Consider the following 27992-nt stretch of genomic DNA (forward strand, 5'->3'; position numbering starts at 1 on the left):
TGTACGTGGATTGTTCTTTTACATGAGCTGTTTAAATTGTACTTAATGAGAAACAAGCAACACTAAAAGGAGAAAAAAAAAGTTTCCTAGGGAAGAAATTGAATTTAAAGGTTGTGTTCAAGAGCTCATCAAAACCAGGGCTGTACCCACAGAAGAAATACTGAGGCCATGAATAGAAGTAAAAAAAAATACCCAAAAAGAATTTAAAAACTGCAGTTCTTTCATTGAAAAAAAGAATGTTGTATAAACTCAAAGCTCAGTAAACTCTACTACAATAACTCTCAGGACTGTCTTAATAAACATTACCCTGTTATTTTCTTATTAAAGTCTAAATGCTGATTCTGATCCCTTTCCACTCTGATCGATATTAAAAGTGGGAGAAATACTGGGACTAATGATACTGGATATAAAATAGAAATTACACTTAACTGTAAAATATAAAACTCCTCCCAGGTTGCTAAAACCCTCACATTTCTGGGAAACAATTCAGAGAATATTAATGGGGCATTACACTGATTTTAAACAGGAAGTTCAGTTTACTTGTTATGAGGTGTACTCACCTTTTGACAGCCAGTTGAAAGAAATTGTATAATGTCTTCTGCAGCTCTGGAGGATGTTTTCTAACATCTGAGAAAATAACCCAGAGACTGCAAGGCTGTGTTTAGTTTAAATCTTATTACCATGGTCTAATTAAGAATCATTATTGAGTTGCAGTCGGGGAATTGTTGGATCCAGACATTTTGAAGCTTGATAACAGGCCTTTTCACAGCAGACTTTTTGGCCATCAATTATTCCATTATTTACGCCTGTGTTGTTCCTACTGGGACATGTCAAAATGCCTTCCGTGGCAGAAGCCTGTAGGGACTTCAGTCATGATATTTCAGCTGCATCTATTTTGACCATTCTTGTTTAAATCTGTCTCTTGTAAGTCTCCCATCTATATTTACAAGCAATATAGAGTACATCCTTTAATGAGAAACATAAGCAAAATTAAAAAAGGAAGACATTTCCTTGATAAATGGGCCAGCATCTCTTGATCTAAAGGTATAATGTACATAGTGTGTTCGTGTTTGAGCTTGGAGATTACAAAATTTAATTTAAGAACTAATCAAAACCATAAAGTAGTATTTAATTATAGAAAAAAGTTTGATATGATTGAGAGCAAAAAACAAATGACTACAACACAGTATTGGCTGAAACAATGTGGAAGGGCCATACTATGGAATGCCATTTCAGTCCATGTTATAATTGAGATCCGATTATGTAAATTATAAAATAAATCCTGAAATAAATAAATAAGGCAATACATTTATACATTCAGTAGAGTCAGTATAGTTTAATAAATACATATATTGGTTTGTATTTTAAAAAGGCTATTTCTATTTATTTTAGGGAACTTTTATTTTATAATTCTACATTTATTTATGTATTTATTTTTTAGAGGATTTGTATTGCATAATTACACATTTATTTATATCAGGGTACTTTTATTTGATACTTCCACATTTATTTATTTTTTCCAAAAGCAAAAACATTTTTCACAGCTCTTCTAAAACTACTATTTGTACTAGAAAATGTAAGGTAAAATATAACATAAATATGAGCCCCAAATCAAAAATAATATTGTTATTAGTTTTTTAGGAAACCCAGCTGTTGAGATCACGTGACACTCTGCTCCATTGTGATCACGTGAGGTGTTTTGTTGACGGTTGTCGCTGCATAGTGCACAATGAATTCACGAGCTTATACAGGAGCTGGTGCAATGTCATCGCCTCGCTAGCAGGCAGCAAACTGGAGGGGTAAAACACCTGGACCGGACATCATTGAGTTAACTAATGCAGGCCGAGCCTCGATAGTGTTGGCGAAGGAAGAAGAAGCCCCGCTGTGATGCTTTTGTCATCGGTTTAACAAAAAAAGGAGGAATCGTATTCACCTCTACAAGAACAGGGACCGGGAAGTTAATGTATCGAAACCTGCTTTGAGGTAATTTGACACGTTTAGGTCATAAAGTTGCTTGGGCGGAGACATTTGATGATTAATAGAGTGTAAAATTAAATCATGTCGGTGAGTCAGCACGTTATATTTTGGAAATACCTAGCTTTGTTGCTCAGCTCCATCTTTAGCATTCATCAGAATCCTTCGGGATTGACGAACACGTCCATTGTCCAATCAGGAAGTCCAAAAGGCTGTGCTGGACCAATCAGAGAAGAGTAAGGCAGGTTTCGGTTTGTCTAGAAAAGGTTCACGTCCTTAAATGGCTTTATTGTTTGCTTGAACATACTAATAAAGAAATGATTGCCCTAAGTATGTTGCTCATGGTCTTCAGAATTTAATTACACGGATAATATATAAGATGACCCCTGATATGTCATGATAAGGGTGTAACCACTCAGAAATGAATGACACCAGTGGGGAATTAGGACAGTCCTAGCATGACCCGTTTTATCACATTTATGAACTCGTGTTGTGCTGTGAAATAGGACTTCAATTAGGGAAAGAAAGTCTCTCACTAGGCAAGCCTAGTTGCAGAAGCTTTAACTGGTCTTATTTATTGATCACCCTCTTCGGATCTTACCTAATTAGCTGTGTATGTGATTGTCAATATTAGCAAAAGTTCATGTTGTGTTGGCATTTGAGTTTATTAGATGTCTTTATCAGCCATAACGATATCTCCTTCAACATCCTGAAATCCTGTTTCTACAAAGACAATAATCTCCATTGGCCTGTATAACTGGTTCAACATCTAGATGTCAATGACCTGTTTCTTTTAACCATTTGCACATTTGCCTGCAGTTTGTCTTTTTTCTAACTGAATTCATTTCCAGATTGATATGACCCCTTTCATTTTACAGTACCACTTAAACCCTTTTCCTCCTGATCTTGTGATTTTTTTTTTTCCATTATGTTTTCATTTTACAAAAGATTTTGTGTACAGTTTCTAAACATAACGAAAACATCATGCTTATTGTAATACTGCCGATTGCTCAATTTCACTTCTCTTTTTCTTAGTTTTTATTTTAGTTAAATAGAAACCGTAACAGCCGTCACTGCTGGTGGAAGCTGTTTTCGGGAATACAACTACGTTCCAGGAAATCTTCAAAAGAAGATTGAATTGTACATTTAGCTATAATTTGAAACTAAAAATGTCACTCTCATCCCTCTCTCCCTCAGGCTGACTGGACTGTGTCCTGTGTACCGCTCAAAAATGGCTATCGCGCGACAATTTGGACTACTTGTGTGGAAAAATTATCTTCAGCAGGTGAGTTGAAGAGAGGTGAACCTATACGCGCATACTGTATGTGTCCTTATTAGGTGCTGACATTGTTTGTAACTGTGAATTGTCAGAAGAGGCCTGCATGACAGTATTTGGGCTTATGGGACATCATAAATACAGTAAACTGACTAACATTTTGTTTTCTAAAATTTATGATGTTAGCCAGATACTTGTACACAGTTTGACCCCAATATTATGCAGTGTGCCTGGACTGTTGTTGTGTCACAGGCTCGAGCTAAGTCAACATGTGGGTTGCTATCACATGCTTTTCCAAGCCTTATATGGCTATATTTAGGGGAAATCACAATGGACAAAGGATTTTTTATCGTCATAATTCAATACATGAAATGTAGATGTAGCCTCCTCCATGCTACACACAGAACATGTATTAACACATGTTTAAATTATTTAAATTAGAATAAAATACAAACAATTCAAATAAACAATGGAGCTGTGATACATTGCATTGGGTAACGGTTATTGTATGTATGTATTTGTCCCTAAAATTAAATTAAATGAAAAAATATATACAATATAAAGGAAGAAATTAAAAAGGAAAACTAAATTATATTTACAAGGAATAAAATATGGTTATGTATATATTCTGTACAGTTCACATACTCTATTTGCATATATATTTATTTTTCAAATAGTGACTATATAAGAATTTACCTTTTTCTTTGTATAATTAATAATTATATATAAATTGTTTTTTATTGAGTTGATCAAAATCCAAACAAAAACCATTGACATAGAGAAACTGGAAATACACATCGACACATGTAAATGGTTTTTAGATGTTATATTGCAATTATGTAAGTATTCACCTTCACATTTTTCTACATTTTCAACTGTTGGTTAACATGTTAGGTAGGTTACACACGCCTAATCATAACACACAATCTCCAAGAAACACTAGACATTTTAAGTTGGAAGTTTATTCAATGTTTGCACCATTATGTAGTTAGAAAAATCACATCATCACGTTCAGGATCAGTCTCATTTTACAGAAGATAGGAAGGACTTTTTCCTCTAAACAGTGCCAGTGTATTGCTTTGAATGACAGCTTGCATACTTTTGAACATTAATATCAGTTGATGGTTGCACAATGCTGCTTTCAACCATCCTAAAATGTCTGCATAGTGTCAGGTTGTTGCTCCATTACCCTTACATCCACTCTCTGCTGCTCAAGTGTGGTCGTCTCGAGACTCCATTAGGACCAGGCAGGAAAGCAATACACTGCATCTTGGTGTTGCTGGTCCATCTTGGCTGCAGAAAATATACACGTGCATGTTAATCACTTAAACTGCATTATGACATTTTACCTACTCAAGCTAAATGTGGACATTGGACTTCAGGCCTGTAAAAACCTGTTGTATAAACAATTATTAGCAAACACCTCGCATTTCTGGGCCGTCCTGTTTTTTGGTGGTGTCCTTAACCCCATGGGCAACTGGCCACATTTTGAAAACGTGTTGACCTTTTTTCCTGCTACAGCAGTTTGTGATAGCTGAGGACATTTCACTTCTTTGCAAATTGTTTGCTGTACTCCTGAATGTTATCACCGGGCGTGTTCTTTGTTCTACACTGGCATATAGTCTAACAAGAGCATAATGAGAGATAGTGTGAACTACATTGTGAGTGTAGGGAAAAAAGTTTTTCATATGACCCTTTATATAAGAGCCTTTTTAATTAAAAGCTGTTTAGGCCTACTAAGTTATTCATTATTATTTTATTTTCATATGCACAACAATTACAGAGGAGTAGTTGATCTCAGGCTCTCTCCAACGATGCTTATTAAAGTAATAATCTCAAAGACTGTCATTATCTTTTGCGGAACAATGCAACACAATGGTAAATGAGCCTATGGCCCACTAATGAAAGCCCTTACGTTGCAGTGTTACGATCTGGGTGTCTGTGGCTACATTCCCAGGAAAGTGAGATCTGTAACATAACATGTGGCACACACACACACACACAAAAGAGAGTTTTTAAAAATAATTATTTAGAGCCCTTATCTTAGAAGCCTTACAGTAAACCAAAGCAGATGTGGTGATTGGTGATTAAAAACAGAAGACATGATCTGCGCTCAACAATCATAGAATTGCATTTTGTTTTGTAGAGGCTTGTATTGAATGATACAGTACTGGGAGTTCTGTGTTTCAGAACAGACACCAAAACAAAACACATTTTTATTCCGAGTGTCGTTTCATGTCATTCAACAATACATGAAATGGATGGAGCATAAATCTAACAACTCTTTTATTTAAATCAGGCAATGTCCGGGAAAAAAATACTAGACTGAGAAAGCACTCAGCTCCAAATTGAAGGCTGCAAACCATGTTATGAACAATTGTATTTATGCATGAAAACACACTTTCTAATCATGGAAAAACATGGAACATGTCTATTCTAGGCTTATATGTATTCCTCTCTAAGTAAAACATATTGATTGAGTGCTGAAAGGAAAAGGTCTGATATTGCCACATCTCTGAGATTGACTGTAATGTCCTGAAACTGTCCAAGTCACTTTGAACTCCAATTACTCAACAATTGGAGGTATTATGCTTCAACTATCTGAGAAATTGTCCAGTTTGAATTCTGAATTGTGTGAAAAGACTAAACTGAGTCGGTTAGTATTTTCAAAGCATATTGAAAATTTGGAAATGGGGTTGCGTTTGCTTTTTTAACGCTGCAATGTTCTTAGTTTTGTGCATCTCATTGTACATTGCTCACATGTAGCTGGAAAATAGAGCCCTTTTATTATTTGTTACGGAGGTATTGAGTTACTTTAAGTCTTTAAGTAATCTCAATACCTTCTGTGCAACATATTCATTGATACCTTTTCCTTTTTATTGCCTCTCACCTTAAATTCCTCTTTCACTCTCTTTTTAAAAATGTTCTTCCTCTTTTGATTTTACCTCATACACCCATCATCAATTGAATGACCGATTATCTCTATTCTTGCTCTGCAGAAACGTCAAATCCTGGTAACTCTGGTGGAGATACTGCTGCCCCTGCTCTTCTCCTGCATCCTCATTGTGCTACGTCACAAAGTGCCTTTTAAGAACTACCCCAATGTCACGGTCTACGAGTGCTACGACGTTAACAAACTACCACCGATGGGCTTTCATTTAAAACACTCTCAGCTGGCCTACGTGCCCGGTAACTCGAGTGTGGTGCGTCAGGTTGCAGAGGATGTGCGAGGAAGCCTCAGCATCTCTTCAGGTGGGTAATAGTTGGGCAGGATATGGGTGGCAGGTTCATTACAATGTGATGTTGGCTTGTCTTCAAGGCAACTTCAAATGCAAATCTGTGAAAAGCAAGGCGTCCAATGTCTAAAATAATGTCCAGCTTGTTAGCTTAGCTTAGCATAAAGACTGGAAACGGGGAAGCTAGCTTACCTCCAAAGGTGATCAAATCTATACATCTAAAGCTCACTAAGAAACACATTCGATCTGGTTTCTTTAATGTAAAAATTATTAAAATGTAAAAACAACAGTTTTGTGGTTTTATAGAGGGTTATGTGCAGAACTATTTCTCCTTGATTCCAGACTTTAGACAAAGTTACCGTAAGCTTACAGGCTGCAGGCTGTAGCCTTCATATTTACCAGAGAGTGGTATTGATCTGTTGATCTTATCTTATCTTACGCAACTTTTGGCGTGAAAGCAAATAAGCATATTTCCTAAAATATCAAACTGTTCAATTCTTATGGCCAATCTCAATGTAACACTTCATACAACATTTAACAACAGAAGAAGGAAGCACTGTATGACTCTGATGGCAGATCCGACAGGTGCTCTTTAGTAGGGCAGGTAAAGGTGCAAAAAACATGATCCAGGAAGTCTCACTAAATATTAAGTGGTGCAGACAACCATGGAACAAACCCCAAGGCACTCCATCTTCAGGTGAAACTATAGTTCCTGTATGCTTGAAGACTAAATGTATAATATCATTTCACCTGAATATAGACTATCTTGGTTTTCTTCCATGGTTGACTCCACCAGTTAATATTTAGCAAGACTTCAGAACATAAAGACATGTTTGAAATTCAGTGGAAAATTATACCCCAAAACTTTAATCATTGGATGAAGCTGTATAGCCTACTATTGAAAGGAATCATCACATCATATTCTGCAAACATTTGAGATCATATATAGGAATCGGTTTGCTTTGAAAACCTCTATTATATTGCAGCAAAGCCTCATTTGTACATCCCAAATGTAAGCTGTTAGTACCACCAATGTAACCAGTGAAACAAATACCACAGCCTTAACACCAATTCAAGATAGAGGTGGGAATACTGGTTCCTCGAGAAACTGCCCTGAGGAGAGCAAACAGGCCTCACCCTACTGCTGTGTCAGACCTTATCAGCTGGGAGTTTAAATGGGTAAAGAAAGGAAGATCACACACTGTAGCATGTAGCCTCCTCTCTCAGGACAACTACACTCAATCTCTTTTTAATTCACACACACACATATCTCTATATTAGTGACCAGCTATTCAGATAAACATGAAGACAGTTTGACAGGTGCGCAAACAGACTGTTTACATATTTGTTATCGCGCTGACAGACTATCAGCAAGATGGACAAAAATGGCAGTAGTGTGAGGCTTAAGGCAGAGATGTGTGACTGCAGGTTGTCGTGTACACCACCGTGTGGGATCCCAGGTCAGCCATTAATAAATAATTTAGCGGGTCGTTAAGAGGGATAGGCGGAGGGGATTGATCAAAGGTTGAATTTGAGTGTCATGCACAGAGAAGAACACCAAAATGTGGCCTCAATGTTCTTGACCGACAATGAAGGGACTCATTCGAATAGTTAAAAAGACCCTCTGATATTTCAAATGTCACCGTTTTACATATTTCAGCAACACAATGATTGCAACTGGGACCACAAAAAAAAAAAAGCAGCTTTCCATGTCTTCCCAGTTTTTATTTAGACTGCTTTGATGTCTTTTATGTGACAACGTGTATGTGGGCTTCTAAAGTGCACTTTTTCTTCTCTGATTTGACCTGTTGTATTGATTTATATTGGTCTTAAAAAAAATTGTATGCCGACCAGTGTCTCGACCGACTTTCTGGCTGTCAGTGAGAATAGCGAGCACCAAGGTCGGCCCATGAGACGGGCATGAAAACAGACGTACGTGAGATGAATACCACACCACAATTAATGTAATGTTGTTTGTGTGTGTGTGCGTGTTTACTTTCATTTTCCAGTGCGTGGCTTTGAGACAGAGGAGCAGTTTGAGGACTACGTAAGAAATGACCCTCAGTCAGGAAAGCTGCTGGCTGCCGTGGTGTTTGAGCATCCTTTCACCCATGATGACGAACCTCTGCCCCTAAAGGTTAAAGGCACATCACACAGTCACACATTCACACAGTCACACACAGTCACACACTGTAGCAGGTAGACGGTTGATTCTTGCACCTGAGGAGTGGTGTGTTGTTTTGTTGTCAGTCTAGCCACAACGTGAGCGGTAAATTCTGCTTTTCTATATTTTAACAGAAGCACAATTACTTGGTGTAAAATATGCAACACAATAACACTACTGTTTTGTTTTATTAGTCTCCGTGTAAGGAGGATGGATTATTGACATTTAGTATACCACAAGTATGTGTTGGCAGTAATACTGGTTCAGGCTCATTGTTCTGCTTACTGAAACCCTGTTTGTTTACTTTTGTTTGGCCTGCTGGTAGTTTAATCATAGAAGGAAGAGTCTTAGACTAACAAACACGGTTTGGTCAGGTTTATTACCAAGAACCACAGTGTATCGTAACTGTATGATATTACATGATTATAACCACCAGATTGATGTCGACTCTGATTAAGTAGAATAAAGTTAAAGATGAAACCTCTCCTCCTGTGTAGCAGGAAAAGCCTGACAGAGAACATATGAATTCACACTTTTTATACAGTGTGATCCCATATGGGAAACACTTTATCTGGGTGTGATGGAAAAGCCGACGCATATGGGGAGAGAGAGAGAGAGAGATATACACTACACATTTTTGGATGAATCATCTACCCATATTTATTACTTTATCGTCCTTTTTGTAGAAAGTTTTTCCTGCTTCCAGGAACCATAAACATAAATACACAAAAGGTGTCAAAGAATAAGACACAGGCGACCAGGGATGTCACAAGAACTGAAACGTTGGTAACATTTGTAGTATATACTATATATTGGTCAATTGTAGCCTAACACAGACAATGATTGCCAATAAAAAATAATTTGCCAAACTTTTCACTCTGCTATTCACTGTATATTGTAGGCTTAATATAATAAGCAGAGGGGATGAATGATTCAACATGGCGGTTAGATTTACAAGCAGGTAAAACATAATGACGCCAAACATGAACCAAAGAAGCCAAACTAATTGTTGGTTTCATGAGGCTTGTTTTGGTTGCTGGTTTGTTGTTGGTCTCCTTGTTTCACTCCAATGATCTTAGAACAGGTTTTTAACAATGCCGCTCAGGCTGTTTCTGTCTTTAGCTGTGAGCCTGTGAATCCAGCAGATAAAAAAAAAAAAAAAAAAAAAAAAAAGATCAGAAGACCTTCATTAAAAGATTGATTAAAAAAAGACAAAGGATGACAGAAAAATAATTAAATTCACGGAGAAGGTGAAATATCTGTTGCCCCCATATTTATTGCTGAGTTGATGTATTATACAATAAAATTGACTAAGTGCTGGCACTACTTGAAGCCAAGTTGATAAAGAGACCTGGTGTGTAAAACGTACTCTACTCCTCTTGGCTTTGTTCAGGTCTATTCATCCGCTCTCTTTTTGCACTCTCATATACAGGTGAGCTACCACCTGCGTTTCAGCTTCACCCCACTTAACGCCCCTTCCAAAGAGAGGTCGGAGCTGAACCCAAACAGTGACCTGGACTGGCACACGCTCAGCCTCTTTCCCCTCTTTCAACTGCCAGGGCCGAGGGAGCAGTACGACAAGGAGGGGGGCACGCCTGGTGAGAACCTGCATCTCTTTTTTTATTTGACCCTCCTTTTCGTTGCTTCTCTTTATCTGTCTGTTCCACTTTTTTCTTTCTCCCCTTTTTCTGCTAAGAGAGAGATTATGATTCCATGAAAAGCTTTTATTTTCTCACAATCTCTGGAGCGAGAGCCCTCTCTGCACGCTGTGTTTCCATGGCAACCACGGCCCTGCACATCTAGTTTTGGCACTATCATGATGCATCGTGCCCCCGCATCATTTGTGGGGCGTTTCTCGCAACTTTATCTTCACATTTGTCCCTCCAGATTGTTTGATTTGTTAAGTTTAGATTATGACATGGTGATTAGATAAAACAATGTTCTGCTGTGGCCAAGACCTTTTTTTTTTTTTTTTTCATAATGAAGTTTCAAAGTTGAGAGGCAAAAGAGGTATGCTCCAAAAGATGAAGTCATCCTCATAGCATAATAGAACTGACAAGCTCTTAGAGTCTCATGAATATGGATTTCCAGCCTCCCCATTTTCATGCTATCTTTTAGAGGGAAGTTATAAGGTTGTGCCATGACAGCTTTTTAAAAAAAAATGTTTTTACATAAACCGAAACCTATTTTCTTCAGTGTTAATATTTAATTTGTCTTTTTAAGGTTATTTCCGAGAGGGATTTCTTGCTGTTCAACATGCAGTGGACCGAGCCATCATGCGCTCTTACAACAGAACGTCTGCCGCTCTGCTGCGACAGATCAGAGTTGTCCTGTCACGGTTTCCTTACCCCGCCTTTATATATGACGTCTTCATCCTGGCCATTCAGAACCAACTGCCCCTAATACTGGTGCTCAGCTTTACCTACACCTCCCTCAACATAGTGCGAGCCGTGGTGCAGGAGAAGGAAAGGAAGCTCAAGGTGCGTTTTGTGTATCTCTGTAAGGGATGTATTCCTGGTATTGAAATGAGTAATAAAACTGATGCTTTATCTCCACCTTTTATAATGTGTATTTCAGGAGTACATGAGGATGATGGGTCTCAGCAACTGGCTCCACTGGAGCGCCTGGTTCCTCATGTTCTCCCTCTTCCTCTCCATTTCAATCTTTTTTGTCACTGTGCTCCTTTGCGTCCAGGTGAGTTTGTGTTACAAAACATCGTTACTTAAGACATATCCCAGCATGAAATACCTTCATCGCATATTTAAGCAGTTTCTAACATAAGTAAAAAGGTATTATTATCTGGTGTAGCATTTAGTGGAAATACATGCAGTATTTATTTAGTATACAACTGTGTAGCTAAGCTGTAGTATAAAGCAATACTTTATACACTGGGACTTTGTTAACTAATAAGCCACGTGAGGCAGTGCTTTAAAGTGGTTTTAGAACAAGCAGAAGAAGAAAAGAAAGTGAAAAAGAGAAATTAGTTGGGAAGCAAACGATCAAATAGTTCCTTATAATAACCAGTTCATAATAATTAGGTATTATTTTTTTTTATCTAGAGGGTATAAATGTGCATCAGCACTGGAACTATCGCTCTTCTAATTGTTGTTTCAGATGAGCCCGAACGGAGCAGTGCTGACCCACAGTGACCCCACGCTGGTCTTTGTCTTCCTGCTCTTCTTCACTGTGGCCACCATCAACTTCAGCTTCATGATCAGTGCCTTCTTCTCACGAGGTGTGTGTGTGTGTGTGTGTGTGTGTGTGTGTGTGTGTGTGTGTGTGTGTGTGTGTGTGTGTGTGTGTGTGTGTGTGTGTGTGTGTGTGTGTGTGTGTGTGTGTGTGTAATGAGCAACATCAGCTATAAAAACATGTTTAAACTACACAAAGAGGTCATGTAATTACTGATGCAGTAAATCTTTTCTTGCTTCTGGTGTTGTATCAGTTTTCTTGGTGAAGAGAAATGTTTTGTTCACTTTTTAGTGAGTAGTACATTTCTTGTATTAGGTAGTTCTGTCTTCAGCCACATGAAATGAAAGAACCCTGTCCAGCCTGAACAATTTAAATCTTATCTCTCCTTTCTCATGTTCCTCTTCTCTTTCCCTCTTTGTGCTCTCACTCATTCAGACCGGTATCTGAATGAAGCTCAGGTTGCAAGTGCTCCTCACATTTTCCCTTTCCCATTGTACATGTATAAAAACATACCAAAAGACAAAAGATCATTACATAATGAACCTCAACTATGTTTTCCATATAAATTATGATTTGTAGACGGAAAAGGAAAGAAGCTGCGATGAGGGGCTATTACAGAAAATAGGCCAATCCCAACAGATAGGATCCGTCAGTGCTGATTTTGAACAAAGATTGATTTTCTTCTCTCTTGGCTGTCTTTGAGTGAGCAGCTGTCTGGATATTTCTCGCCACTGTTCTGCTCGACTTTCTTCCCCCATTTCTCGTCCACCTCCTTTGTCCTCTTTAATGCTTCATCTGAGCAGCACTCCCAGACTCGCTCTGTCGATCAGGATAATGTGTTTTGCAGCAAAAGCAGTTTTTCTTCATACAGTGATTGACCTGCTAGCTCTTACGTCGGTCTACAATGATTTATGTGTGTCTGCGTGTGTGACAAGAGTCTTACTATTGTTCAGCAGCCAACCCCTTTTTTCCTTCATTTCTGTCTAACTCCAGCCAACGTGGCGGCAGCAGCAGGCGGCTTCATCTATTTCCTGAGCTACCTGCCTTATTTGTTCCTGTGGCCACGCTACGACTTAATGAGCCATGCGCAGAAGGTGTCAGCCTGCCTCATCTCCAACGTCGCCATGTCCATGGGAGCTCAGCTCATAGGAATGTTTGAAGGCAAAGGTGAGACCTGAGGTTAAGGTCAAAGGGAATTTTGGAACTACGGTCAATACATTCGAACCTTCTGGCTATATTAGGAATTCAGGGTTCGTTTCTCCGTCCCCTTTTAAAAAAGAAATCTCATCCCTCTCTTTTCTGTAGGAACGGGCATCCATTGGTCCAACTTGTTCGACTCTGTGACGGTGGATGATGACTTTTCCATGGGCCAGGTGTTGGGCATGCTGCTGTTTGACTCTGTGCTCTATGGGTTGGTGGCCTGGTACATGGAGGCCGTTTTTCCCGGCGAGTACGGAGTGCCTCTACCGTCTTACTTCTTCGTACTGGTACGCTTCAAAGCTAAACACACTCACACTTGCGCACACACACATTCGCTGGGGATGTAACCAAAAATAAAGCTGCATTAGTGGCATGAAAGTATGAACAGACAATGCATTCAGAAGGAATTAAAAGGTTTCAGATAATTGCAGTCATCTGATGATGTTGTCTCTCCTCCTTTAGTCTCTACTGCAGTGTCAGTTAGTAATTCAAACTTAAAAGAAGTAAACCAAAGAAAATGGGGAAGCAGTGTACGATGACAATATCGCCGAATCATCAGGCGGGTTCTTGGCTAAAGAAATTCTGATAAAATCACTTTTTCAATAAATACACAAGGATACAGATACAGCTTTGTTGCCCAACAGGCAGACAAATACTGACTTGCTCATTCACCTCCTATAAGGGGTCTGATACTTAATACTACTAGTGCAGTAAAAAAAGGACATTACCCTGTGAGCACGTGTTTCTTGAAAGGCATGAACGATCCTGAACTGTCGCGGGTCTGATATTATTAATGATTTTAATATTATGGTTTACAGTTAAAGACGAGGTTGAGGTTTTCTATAAGAGAGAAATTGTCTTAGATTACAGAAATGTCTGCACTCTGTGAAAGTGATAGTGACAGTGGATGGGATTGAAAACTTGAGGTCACAACATATCGCTCAGAGGCTAGAATAACAGGAAACGTCTGCGTCTGCCCGGCCAACACAAATAAGGTTCAGGGAGGAAGGGTTGGAGGGTGGGGATTAGATGTTGATGCACTTTATGTCCATTGTGTGTGTGTGTGTGTGTGTGTGTGTGTGTGTGTGTGTGTGTGTGTGTGAGAGTGTGTGTGTGTGTGAGAGAGTGTGTGACATGTAGAAAGTGGAGGATTGACTCTGGTTATTTGGAAGAGCACCAGAGGGAGTCTGGTCAGGAAACAATCCCTAATGTAGAGTGTTCATGAACAACATCACTGTCGGCCCATTCTCTCTTGTGTTTGAATGATCTTCATCCTCTGCTTCCCTTGTTGCATCCTGTAATTATGTAATAGATGTTGCAATTTGTGACCTTCATTCTTTAAAATATCTTGTGGAAATATGTTGGAAATGAATACTGGCATTGTAAAGTGCTATTTTATACAGCTGTTTAACATGTGCCTGTTTCACCCCCACACTTCCTACCTCTATCTATCCCACACTTTTCCTCAATCCCTACTTCATGTTCATCAGCCTTCATACTGGTGCAGCAGCCCCCGCATGGCTTTGTTGAATGAGAAAGAGGAAGAGGAGGATGCAGAGAAGGCTCTGAAAGGGGAGTTTATAGAAGAGGAGCCAGCTGGACTCATCTCTGGGATCAAAATAAAACACCTCGCTAAGGTACGCAGCAAAACCGACACCCAGAGGGGTCAACATGTCCTCTGTGGTAAAAGGGGGCAGATGGTGCAAGTTTCCAAAACAACGTGTAGACATTCATTAAAGATTCCACTGCAGTAGTGAGATGGTGAATAAGTAACAAGGTTTTTTGCTCAGGTAATGCTTACGTTAAATGTTTCGGGTTTATCCGCTCAACAGGAATTCAAAGTGGGCAACAAGACGCGGCAGGCTGTGCGGGATCTCACGGTGAACATGTTCGAGGGACAGATCACTGTGCTGCTCGGACACAACGGTGCTGGGAAGACCACGACACTGTCCATGCTGACAGGTGATCAGCTGAGTCACACACACACACACACACACACACACACACACACACACACACACACACACACACACACACACTCAAACATAAATGTCACCTGAACTCAACTGATTTGCCTTTGTGTGTGCGCAGGACTGTTTCCTCCCACCAGCGGCAGAGCCTACATCAACGGCTACGACATCTGTCAGGACATGGCTCTTATCCGCCGCAGTCTGGGACTCTGTCCCCAGCATGACGTCCTGTTTGATAACCTTACTGTCAGAGAGCACCTGCTCTTCTACGCACAGGTACTCGCACAATCCTGCATTGAAAGTATATTGTGCAGTGTTCACTTTGTTTCCGTATCATAAACACACCCCCTGGCCATTTTATTAGCTCTGCTATAAATTCTACCTTTTGCGGAAGCCGTTTTTTTAACTTTCAGAGAGGATTTAATTCCACTATATGTTTACTATTGTTGTCCAGCTGAAAGGCTTCTCCAGAGACAAGATTCCAGACGAGGTAGACCGGATCATCCGTATCCTGAACCTCGAGGACAAACGACAGGCTCGCTCCAAGACCCTCTCTGGTGGCATGAAGAGAAAACTCTCTATTGGCATTGCCCTCATCGGAGACTCCAAGGTGAAGCATTAGTCACTCCTTATATATTATATATCATACATCTCCCCTTCACATTAACCGTGTCTCATCTCTTTATCTTCAACCTCATCTATCTCCAGGTGGTGATGTTGGATGAGCCCACGTCAGGTATGGACCCATCAGCCAGACGTGCCACCTGGGACCTTCTGCAGGGGGAGAAGCGCGGTCGCACCATCCTGCTCACCACACACTTTATGGACGAGGCCGACCTGCTCGGCGACCGCATCGTCATCATGGCAGGAGGAGAGCTGCAGTGCAGCGGGTCACCGCTCTTCCTTAAGAACAAATACGGTAAGTGAAGAGTTGAGTGGAAATAGCTTCAGCAGGAAGTCACTCTATAGCCAAATATAAAAGACCGGCATCCTTTACAGACTTTTAATCTAGTTTTCAGCAATTTATACTATATATTTTATATATATATATATATATATATATATATATTATAATTTGTCAAATTTGTCTGTTAAATATATATATATATATATATATATATATTATAATTTGTCAAATTTGTCTGTTAAATAGATTTTTTTTGCTGTATCTATACATGTTATAAATAATTAAACACAATTTAAATATCTCCTCCACTTGAAGTATTCATTGTTGTAGTAAGAGTAAAACATATTAACAGATCAATAATTGTAATACAAAAAAGAGGAGGGGGGGGGGGTTGGGGTCAGGGAAGGGAGCTGTGTATGAATGTGTGTGTTTGAGTGTGTGTATATGTGTAAAGATATGTGTATGATTCAGTGTGTAGTAGAAGTGATATTACTTTTTATATAGCAGGCCTGGATATTCATACATTATTAATAGTGGGATCTACATCATTGTTACAATTAACTATCCACACCTCCTTTCCTCTGCTCCCCAGGTGCTGGCTACCACATGGTGATAGTAAAGGATGCACTTTGCAACGTTTCCGAGATCACCCGCCTTGTCCACATGTACGTTCCTAATGCCACGCTGGAGAGCAGTGCGGGCGCCGAGCTTTCTTTCATCTTGCCCAAAGAAAGCACCGGCAGGTGAGTCAGTCAGGTCTTTGTCCAGACGTAGAACACTCACAATAACACAGTGTGAAGATGTGAACGGGACCAACCTTCACTAACAGAGTATATGATTTAAATACAGATCGTAACCTCATGGATCCTTCAATCTTTGGCTCTGTGCATCAAACTCTTTCTTTTGTTCACAACAATACACACAAACTGAAATCAGTGAGATGAATATACTAAATTGTTCCATCTCTTACTTTACCACAACCTTTTTCTAACCACTTCTCCTGTTACATTGTTTTCTGTTCTTTTTTTATATACTAAAAATCTATATTTTTCTCACTACAAATTGAACCCCACAGTGACACTTATTACTGTTCTATGATTAGATTTATATTAGATTTGGCAGCTTTGCAATCATCAAGAGCTCATGTTGTAATATTGATTGATGGCAGTTGTCCAAATATGAGGTAGTGGGTAATGTGTTTCCCTGATGCCCTTTTGTGTTTGCTCCCAGGTTTGAGCTGCTGTTTGCTGAGCTAGAGATGAACAGAAAGGAGCTGGGCATCGCCAGCTACGGAGCTTCAGTAACCACTATGGAAGAGGTTTTTCTCAGGTGGGAGAAATACCACAGGGGCGAATGTGTCTTTCCAATTTTCCATATCAGTAGGAGCTGACTCGAGGAGTAACCTTTCCTACAGCAATTTAAAGCCAATGTAGCAATAGAAAGCAGTGTAACGTACGAGAGGAGATATTTTAATGCAAAAGGAAGTGGGTTCCATATACTACTAAATAAAAGCATGTCATAGTAGCTAATCAATCATACATCTAGTTTGGAATTCATAGAGCGTAGACATTATGCTTCACACAGAAACTATTTTCCATTTTGTTGACATGCAAACCAGTGCTGTGGCTGATGTGTATGTTCGCCCGTTCTCAACACATCTCCGTCCCAGCTGCCTGCTGCTTACTGACCACTTATTTCTGCTTCCTTGTAGACTTGATATGTGCATCTGTGACAACAAACAGGAGAGAGCTATCACCGCATGCTACTTCAACTAGCATGAGTGTCTGCCACTGTAATTGGCGCAGCCAAGAATGTTGGCCTCATTATTTACAAGTCATACCGAGAGGCTGTCAGTATGTTCGGTCCATTAACACTATACGCCAAACATCAAACATGACACCAAGAAAAGCTGCTGTTTGAACATTTGGTCATTTAGCTCCCTCCTGGCGTTCAGTATGTTGCTGCCAAATAAAACGCCTTGTCGGTTAGATAAGAATTATAATCATTCATCCCTGATTGAATATTGTACAATGATCCTTTCTAATGTAAACAACTGATGACCAATGTTTGATTAGACGATAATTGAATTGTGAGGCTCTGAACTTGAAGACAGGGTGGATGATTGATCTATATACATACAGTATATCTATATCTATCTATATCTCTAGATATATATATATATATATATATATATATATCTATCTATATATCTAGATATATATATATATATATATATATATATATATATATATATATATATATATATATATATATATATATATATATATATATATATATATATATATATATATATATATATATATATATATATATATATATACACACACACACACACATATCACACATGTATATATATATATATATATGTGTGTGTGGAGAGAGAGAGAGAGAGAGAGATATCTATATATGTATGTATATGTGTGTCTCGCTCTCTTTCTCTCTCCTTATCTCTCTCTTTCTCTCTCCTTATCTCTCTATGTCTCTTACTCTCCCTCTCCCTCTCTCTCTGAGGACTACATATTAAAGGGCCTTGTTGTTTCTGTTTCTTCCTGTTTTCATTACGTTGGTGGATAACCACAGGTAGTTTTGTGTGTTCAGGGTGGGAAAGTTGGTGGATTCTAGTTTGGACATCCAGGCAATCCAGCTGCCAGCCCTGCAGTACCAGCATGAGAGACGCTCCAATGACTGGACCACAGATGACGCCAGCAGCATGAGCGGCATGACCGACGTCACTGACTTCACAGACAGCGGCACGCTCATCTCAGAGGACTGCTCCAACATCAAGCTGAACACTGGGGTGAGATAAGAGGAAGCAAACTGATGCTTTTCATGTTTTCTACATATCATTCATTTTGCTCACATTTCACTTCCTCGTTCTTCTCCAATCAGGCCAGACTACACCTGCAACAGTTCTATGCCATGTTCCTGAAGAGAGCGCTGTACAGCTGGAGAAACTGGAAGGTGATGGTGGCTCAGTTCCTGGTCCCTTTAATCTTCACCGTTTTGGCCTTAGTTGTGGCACGCACTTTTCCCAATAACAGAGACGCTACTCAGCTGAGGCTGGCACTCAGCAGTTATGGCTCTACTAGGGTCCCTGTGGCTCTGCAGCCCGGGGGGGGGGCCCTGGCCTCTGCCCTGGCAAACGCATACAGTTCACAGCTCTCCTCCCAGCACGGCCAGCTCATCAATGTCACGGGTAAGCATCGCGAGACGGACGGGGACTTGGCTTGACTGCTTATTTGAGTATTTACTGACCATATGCTCCTTTTATTTATTCCTCGTCAGACTTCACTGATTACATCCTGACCCAGGCAGAGGAAGAAGGCGGCAGCTTTAATGAGCGCTGTGTGGTGGGTGCTGCTTTCCGTGGCATCCACGACAAATACGCAGAAGCAACAGCCTACTTCAACAACGAGGGCTACCATACGCCCGCCACAGCCCTCATGATGGTGGACAACGCTCTGTTCAAACTTCTCGCGGGACCGAATGCTTCCATCCAGACAGGCAACTACCCAATGCCACGCAACATGTCTGAGATCGCCAAGAGCCAGCTCACAGAGTGAGTGGGGAGAAGGGAAAGGGAAAGCAAGCACAGTTACAAGCAACATACTTTTTTACACACTTCCTGTCATGAGAAACACAAAGTTTTCCAAGGGATCAGAGAGCAGTCGTGTATTTTATGTCTGTCTAAGTGATTTCACATCTATCTTTCATGCTATTTCTTCACCTTTCCTTTGCACCATTTCTCTTCAATTGCCTCCTGTCATTAACCCACCCCACACTCATTTCTCATACTTTTCGTCCCATCTGTAGGGGAAGAACGGGCTTCATCATTGCCATTAACCTGATGTACGGTATGGCCTCCCTGTCCAGCACATTTGCCCTGCTGCTCGTAACAGAGTCCGCTATCAAATCCAAGCATGTGCAGCAGGTCAGCGGTGTCTACCTGTCAAACTTCTGGTTCTCTGCCCTGCTGTGGGACCTGTTCAACTTCCTGCTGCCCTGTCTCCTCATGCTGGTCAGTATGACACTTGATTAGTTGTTGATTTACATAAAAAACTGATGTATGCGTTGTACAGTCTCATATCTTAACTTGTCTTGTGCTCTTAGGTGGTTTTTCAGGCATTCGGAGTCCAGGCTTTCGTAGACAACAACCACCTGGTAGATGTGTTGTTTTTACTGCTGCTGTATGGCTGGGCTGTTGTGCCTCTCATGTACCTGCTCAGCTTCCTCTTCTCCAGTGCCGCTACTGCCTACACACGCCTCACCATCTTCAACATAATCTCTGGCACGGCCACCTTCCTGTCTGTCACCATCATGACCATCCCAGGTGAGAGGAGACGCAGGCTTCCAGCTGCTAGTAGACGTTTAAAGAGTCTCACATTTCTGAATTGGCCACGATATTTAGAGGATACTGATTATAAGACCGCGCGACCTCTTCAGACAGCTGAAAAATACATTTAAAGATAAGAAACACTAATCTGGTTGGGCAAGTTTCCCCAAAAAATACTATTAGTCCAAAAATGAGACAGTTCTGATACTTAAAGTTGTTTTCTTTTGTAAATATGTTCTTCCAAGATGTTTTAATGCGTCAATATTTATTTGTTCAGCAGCACAACACAGTACACAAGCCATAAGAAAGTCATGTAGGTTAAAATAGGCTAACTAAGCCGACCAGTTAACTCTAGAAGACACGCAAGCTTAGCAACAATGGCTAAAAACAACCCATAATGCAACACTGTGTAGGCGTCAGGTGATCTGATGTTGTGAATGTGTAAATGTATAGTCCTCAAGTTTTAAGGGTTTGGAAAGTGTTTGGTTGAGAACATTCTGATTGCAGTGGGTGGATGGTACAAAGGGTGTTTAGTTCGCAATCAGTACTTCTGACATGGCAGTGTCCCTCATTGAATACAGTGTGCAGTATTTGTGGTTGGGAAACCGATGAGGCTTCATGTTCTTGTAACTCCTACGGGTTGATTGAGATGCATGTGTGGAGAGTAGTGGGATTTTGAAATGATAGTGAGGAGACAATTGGCTGTCCTAAAGCTCCACAGGTCAACATGGGCCATCGACGACACAATCGGGAGAATAATGCATAAAAAAGACTTTTTTTTCCTTTTCATTCCTGTCGATGACCTCCTTATGAATTTCTCCTCCAGAGTTGAATCTGAAGGACATGTCGCACTTGCTGGATAAGGTATTCCTGATCTTCCCAAACTATTGCCTAGGCATGTCCTTCTCCCAGTTCTACCAGAACTACGAATTCATCTCGTTCTGCACCTTCAGTCCGCCAATCAGCCAGAAAGTGTGCAAGATCTTAAGTGAGTACCGCCTGGATGCTGCCTCAGAGAATGAAGATGTCATCTACTCCCTGAATTTACCATTGTAAATCACCAATGTGTGATATAGAAGATATCATTATAATGATGAGTCATAATGTGGGTGGCAGCATTACACACACGCACATTGAGATAACGGTGGTGGTGATTATATGAATAATGATGTATCCTATAACTAAGGATCATTGCTCTCACCTAAAAACACCCAGTTCAAGCTGAAACGGAGCAAATCGATTTTAAAAACTTTATTTCCATTGGATTTTATGTCCTCGCATTCAAAAGTTGTGTTTTTTAGTTGAATGTAGTTTGCAGTAAACAAGGTCCTCTTGGGACAAGGACAGTTTAACAAACATTTCTTCTTCAAATAAGGTTACACAAATGAGATGCATAATGCGCCAACGCTGCAAATTGTATTTGTATAATCCAGTTCACAAAGCTTTTTGTATTATTGATTCTTTTTAAATCCAATTTCCCCCCGTTTTGAATTAGGAAAATAAACACCAATGATATGATCAGATGTATTACGTAGACGCTGCGGATTTAGGCAATTAATTGACTTGTTTGTCTGGTTCTAGACATCACGTACCAGACGAACTACTTCTCTATGTCGGAGCCTGGTGTGGGACGCTTCCTCGTGGCCTTCTCCCTGCAGGGTTTCGTCTTCATCATTCTGCTGTTTGTCATCGAGCTGCAGTGTGTCCGCACTCTACGGCGACTCCTCACCTCCCTGTGCAGAAGACACAAACGGGTAGGGGAACTGTGTGAGCGGTGAACAAGGCAGTGTTTGTCTTTTTCTGGGGGGGGGGGGTGGGGGGGTTCTTTGTGGGGAAGGGGAGGAGAACTTTCCAGTTTCATCAGAAAACTTCGAGCAACCGCAGCTTGCACTGCACAGGAGAACTCTATAGGACACTTTAAAGACAACTAGAGGAGTGGTTAGAAACGCTGCTACTTTGTCTAACGTGAAAGAGAATTTAAAGTCTTTGGGTTTCAGACAGTCAGACTTGGTCATCTTTGGCTTTAGAAAATTATGACAGGCATTACTCATTTTTGTGATTAATCAAGAAGATAATGGCTATGGTTAGTTGCTGCCCTTAATGTTGTCTTATAAAAAAGAGTTGGAAAGGTTTCCGCAGTCTTTTATGCCTAGTCTTGTTCACAAAGTGTTTATTAAAGTCTTCCTCTGTAGGCTACTAAATTGTAAACTATTACATATTTATGTATATTATAGCCCCTTGTAATAATACTTGTTTGTACTATTGCTGCTTGAAGATTTTACTGTGATATGTCTAATGTATTTTTCTACCCTACATTTGTGTTAGTTACCTCTAATAGAGGACGCAGCACTGCTTCCAGAAGACAGGGATGTGGCCGAAGAGAGGAAGAGGGTACTGGAGTGTCAGGCAATAGTAGAGTCTATGATCGGCAGCCCGCTCGTAATACAGGAGCTCAGCAAGGTACGCAGCTCAGGAGTCTTTCCCCTCGCCTGAGTAATACAGACGGCCTCAGTGTTGAAATATGTGCGTCTCTGTGAGATATGACAAGGTGGTACAGACTCACTATTATCTCTCCTTCTCAGGTGTACAGCAGCGGGACAAACCTTCTGGCTGTGGACAGGCTGTCTTTAGCTGTAGGGAAAGGGGAGTGTTTCGGCCTCCTGGGCTTTAACGGAGCAGGCAAGACCACAACCTTCAAGATGTTGACAGGTGATGAGAGTGTCACCTCCGGGGATGCTTACATTGATGGATACAGCATCTTGAGGGACATCAAAAAGGTAAGAGCGGAGGTAGACGGAAGGAAAGGACATTTCTGTTAAATCAACGATCAGTCGACGCCGCGCTGCTTTCAGAGGGCCGTGATTTGAAAGGGAACATTTGTCTCTGGTTTGCAGGTGCAGCAGCGCATTGGTTACTGCCCTCAGTTTGACGCAGTGTTGGACCACATGACAGGAAGAGAAACTCTGAGTATGTATTCCAGGCTCAGAGGAATACCGGAGAGATACGTGTGTGGCTGCGTGGAGAATGTCCTGAGGTCGCTGCTGCTGGAGGCTCATGCTGATAAACTGATCCGCAGCTACAGGTAGGCAGACTGTTGGTTCACAGGGAGAAATATCAGCCTTTCCTTCTTCACATGCTGGCAGGAATAATGCTCTATTTTGTTGAGCAAGTGTGTGTGTGTGTGTGTGTGTAGATAATATGTCGCCATCTACTTGTGCAGTGGCGGTAACAAGCGGAAGCTGAGTGCAGGCATGGCTCTGATTGGTGGGCCTCCGGTCATCTTCCTGGATGAGCCTTCGACCGGAATGGACCCCGTGGCCAGGAGGCTGTTGTGGGACGCTGTTACACGCACACGGGAGTCTGGAAAGGCCATAATCATCACTTCTCATAGGTGAGCTTTGTAGTTTTTATTGGGTATCAGCAGTGGTTTGTTTACTCAAGTACTGTACTTTTTATACTTCTCCATTTCAGAAGGAAATATTCAGTGGTGGAGGGAATCCTTTAATTCAATAAAAGTACCAATGCTAATAGTAAAAGTACCTCAACATTTTAGGAAAAAGACAGATTTCTCAGTATGAGGGATGTTTCGGGTGCTTTTGATATACAGGAAGACAATCCAGGCATTCCACAATGTTTTTCTTTTCTTTGTCCGAGCCAGTACAGTGGTCGAAACATGTTGGCTTTTTAATGATTTGGCCACTACAGCAAAGTTTTGCTTTTTTTCTTTTGAATTTCCTTCCTTATTGTTACTTGTTCTTTTACATTTTGGGAGTGCTTGGATTGCCTTCCTGTTTACCTCAAAATGTTACTTAACAGTGCAGTACTTGACTAAATGTACTTAGTTACATTCCACCACTGAAAATAGTATATTCTAATTTTACTACATTTATCTATAGTTAGTAGCTACTGTACATACAAAACATATTATGAGTTTATTAAAATGTGATGCGTCATCATCATCATAGATAAAGTACTTAAAATGAGCACTTCCACCTACATCGGTAAAATGCTATTTACACATAAATGCATCATTAATGATAATCCAGTAATATAATATATAATAATACAATACTATTACCCGACAGTTTTTTTTAGTACTTTTACTGTTGATACATTAAGTAGGTTTTGCTACCAACACTTGTAATACTGTAATATTTTGAATTTTGGCACCTCCAGTGTTATTTAAGTAAGAGATGTGAATATATCTTTATGCATGAAAAGCAGAGGATGTGAGGATACTTACACCTTTTACCTGTGTCCTTGATGTGATCCCTCACCAGTATGGAGGAGTGTGAGGCTCTGTGTACCAGGCTGGCAGTGATGGTCAACGGTCAGTTCAAGTGCCTTGGGAGTCCCCAACACCTGAAGAGCAAGTTCGGCAGTGGCTACACCCTGCTGGCCAAAGTACACATAGAGGCCGAGCTGGAGGACAGTGACCTGCAGCTTTTTAAAGACTTTATCGAAAGTACCTTCCCAGGTTAGAGGCATACAGATAACATTTACAATAATATCTATACAAATTACTAGCACTACAAAGTAACTGAAGTGTGACCACAGTAACAATGACCAAGACCATAACGGTAATTATGTTCTAACAACAGAACAAAAGTTGCATTTATTTAGTTATTATTCTTCATTTGCATGTGCAGATAACTATTTCTCTTCTGTCTTACTGTTCACTACATTAAACAGTTGAGGGTGATTCACTGTGAAAGTAATGTCAAACTAAACAAATCTAACCTTGTGATTTTTCCCACCACAGGAAGTCAACTAAAGGATGAGCACCAGGGAATGGTGCACTATCATTTGACTGACAAAACGCTCACCTGGGCACAGGTAACCTTTTTTATATAGAACCACAGTACTACTCTCTCTGCACTTGTGCTGTGTTAGTGCTCCCTCTAGTGGACAGAGTGGTGCACAAAAGATGCAGACTGTAGCTTTGAATTGTCAACATGGCACATGAGATGCATCCAAATCACCCTTTTCTTTGTTTTCTCCCTCCCTATTCTCCCTTCCAATCCAGGTGTTTGGCACTTTGGAGGCAGCCAAAGAGAAATACCAGATTGAAGACTACTGCGTGAGCCAGATATCACTGGAGCAGGTGTTCCTCAGCTTTGCCCAGTTCCAGCACTGCACAGAGAGTGAGAGGAAGTAGGTGGAGAGGGGAATCCGTCCATCCATTGTCCATTTTCTACGTGTGTGTGTGTGTGTGTGTGTGTGTGTGTGTGTGTGTGTGTGTGTGTGTGTGTGTGTGTGTGTGTGTGTGTGTGTGTGTGTGTGTGTGTGTGTGTGTGTGTGTGTGTGTGTGTGTGTGTGAGAGAGAGACAGCAGGTGTGTACACAGGCTGGAGCAGATTTTACCTCCAGCTCCATTTTCTTTCCTTGACCACATACTCACACAACCGCACTGGGCCAGTCGCATCAACATTTATTACTGTATCACGTCCGTGTGTCTTTGTTGGGGTAATCATGCCGTTTTTTAATGTGACGGGGAAGTAGTACTATCGGGATTATGATTTGGGGGGGATGATGATTATACCAAGTAATGAACTGAGTTCTGCACCTTCTTTTCTTTTCTTTTTTGTGAGGTCAAAGACAATGCTCATTAGATACTCCAGCTCTGAATTGTGTGTGTGTGTGTGTGTGTGCACTTATGCGTGTACAGCTTGTCTTTTTTTTTTTTGTTATTTATGATTGTATTTTATTAATTATGTTTCCAAGAATTAGTGCTTTTTTTCTGTGATCGTCAATCATCACAAGAGTATAAACCACTCCATTTAATACGTGTATGAAATCACGTAATCATGAAAACACCTTTGCGCCTTATCTAGCTAATGAGGGTTCTTGTTTCTTTATATTGCCCTGTACAAAATGCCTGGTTATCCTTAAGAGCCTCTTAATGTTGTTGCCAGATGTATATAATGTAACGTGTTCATGGTACTAAAAACCACTTATTCAGAACATTTACTCATTTAAAAACTGTTTTGGGCACATTATTGAATGCATGTATACGATACGATTTACAGAGTGCATGATACTGGAAGAGCACAGAGCTGCTAGCAATTACTAGAAGACCGCCCTTATTGAGGATTACTCCTCCAGAGTACATTCAGTCCAGTCTGAGTACATTTTAATACGCCTCTCCATTGTCCAGGTCTTGTGAACCAATGTTTCGGTTTTCCTGCCAAACAAGTTACATCCACAGTGTGTAACCACTGTGATATCCAGCCATGACAGTTTACACGGAAGCTATTTAGAAAGAAAACAGAGTGACGCAGGAGATTATTTTCAAATGTTGCAACAAAATGGGATGTCTTGACTTCAAATCAAGTTGTATCAGACTGCATGTGGTTGATTTAGGCCTACAAATGGCAAGACTGTAATGACTGTGTGTGTGTGAGTAAGTATGGGAAAAACATGATTTCTGATTTCATTCAGAACTAAAATACTGCTATGAAAGTACGTAAAGGTCAAAACCAAGAGATTGACTTTATTGCTGTGTCATCTTTAATGTAGAGATGTTCCTTCAGGGAACGCCAGGAAATGCAATAAAAAGGCCCAACAATGGTATAGATGGTGAAAATGTAACTAAATCTTCTGCCTACAAATAGATGCCTTCTGAGGAAGAATGATCAGCGCAATGTTTGTTCATTTTTTTATTTGGATGTGCTACAATGAGAGCGTGCCCAATGTATCAGTCTTAACGCTTTGTTTGTACTTTAAACAAGATGTAAAAAGATTCATGTAGGAATATTTAGAATAACATTTGAGGTTTAAAAAAATGAATCCTACACATATTGATGAGAAATAGATTCTAAGTTTTCTTGCTTTTCATCCATGTTAAAGATTACTATTATAATCTGGGATGAATCAGCAATCGCATTATTTTAAGTGTACAAATGACATTCCTACTCTTGGAAATCACTCTTACTTTGCAGAAGGGAGATGAATGTATTCACTGTCTCTCATGAAATCAAAAAGCATGCACAGTAATCAACTTTATTAACTGCTTCATATGATTTACAGAGCTTTTTTTATGTGTGTGTGTGTGTGAGTGAGTGAAGGGTTAGACTGACATTCCAGAAAGACATGGATATGTGGCTTATTGGTCTTAAAAGGATTTAACCTCCTAATGTTGACCTTTTGTTACATTTGTGTGTGTATTTGCACAATTCTTTCTCATTACATGTATGACTTTAGTCAATTGCAATGTTGGATACGTAGTTTGAGGAGAAGTCTAAAGATTTTGATGCTGATATTGAGTTATTCTGAATTCGTAATCCTATTTAAAAAGGGAATTCACGTCATTGTAATTGTGTACCATGAAACTGACCATTTCAACTGTATATGTATCGCTATTCTTTTTTTAAAATTAAATAATGCTCTATGCAAATGTCAGTGTCTGGCCTCATTTTTCCAGCAAGTGACTCCATACCTTTCTTGAATCGATTTGCACGGCTTGATACTACAAGTGGAATTAAATATTTGTCCCCATTTAAAGCATCACATTTGTACGACGGCGTATGAGGGCTATTATAGGTTTACATTTTTTTTTATAAATAACAAAGCCGGAAGAGGGGGGGTGGGTAATAATCTGATAATAAAAATCTGATTTTCCAAATTAAAATCGAATATTTACGAGAATTTATTTTTAGTATTCTCTGAGATTATAAAGTTGTAAATATTCGAGAAAAAAAAGCTTGTAAATACTCTGAGATTA

At 40.1% G+C, this 27992-nt stretch overlaps 1 protein-coding gene across 1 annotated transcript; it reads left to right on the top strand.

Annotated features, from left to right (window-relative positions):
• The first annotated feature begins 1694 nt into the window (after window positions 1-1694).
• Window positions 1695-27665, top strand: abca3b (ATP-binding cassette, sub-family A (ABC1), member 3b). Its single transcript, XM_029437584.1, has 32 exons — window positions 1695-1983; window positions 3172-3259; window positions 6250-6502; window positions 8496-8623; window positions 10083-10248; window positions 10874-11130; window positions 11228-11344; window positions 11765-11885; window positions 12833-13006; window positions 13145-13326; window positions 14530-14676; window positions 14872-15001; window positions 15131-15285; window positions 15464-15619; window positions 15718-15928; window positions 16509-16659; window positions 17147-17245; window positions 18536-18734; window positions 18827-19133; window positions 19223-19496; window positions 19751-19955; window positions 20048-20267; window positions 21097-21258; window positions 21852-22024; window positions 22596-22730; window positions 22853-23047; window positions 23165-23352; window positions 23491-23661; window positions 24551-24747; window positions 25033-25106; window positions 25297-25512; window positions 25593-27665. Exons 2-31 carry the CDS (start codon window positions 3206-3208, stop codon window positions 25426-25428), a joined length of 5133 nt encoding a protein of 1710 aa, XP_029293444.1. The 5' UTR covers window positions 1695-1983; window positions 3172-3205; the 3' UTR covers window positions 25429-25512; window positions 25593-27665.
• Window positions 27666-27992: the final 327 nt, after the last annotated feature.

The sequence above is a fragment of the Cottoperca gobio genome, chromosome 8, assembly GCF_900634415.1.
Source record: "Cottoperca gobio chromosome 8, fCotGob3.1, whole genome shotgun sequence".
NCBI lineage: Eukaryota > Metazoa > Chordata > Actinopteri > Perciformes > Bovichtidae > Cottoperca > Cottoperca gobio.

Bases quoted from the DNA above. Each gene is read 5' to 3' on its own strand.
- abca3b (XM_029437584.1), top strand. From the start codon at position 3,206: ATGGCTATCGCGCGACAATTTGGACTACTTGTGTGGAAAAATTATCTT. The intron at 15,002-15,130 runs GTGATCAGCTGA...GTGTGTGCGCAG, and splicing joins GACACTGTCCATGCTGACAG to GACTGTTTCCTCCCACCAGC. The intron at 23,048-23,164 runs GTAAGAGCGGAG...TCTGGTTTGCAG, and splicing joins TCTTGAGGGACATCAAAAAG to GTGCAGCAGCGCATTGGTTA.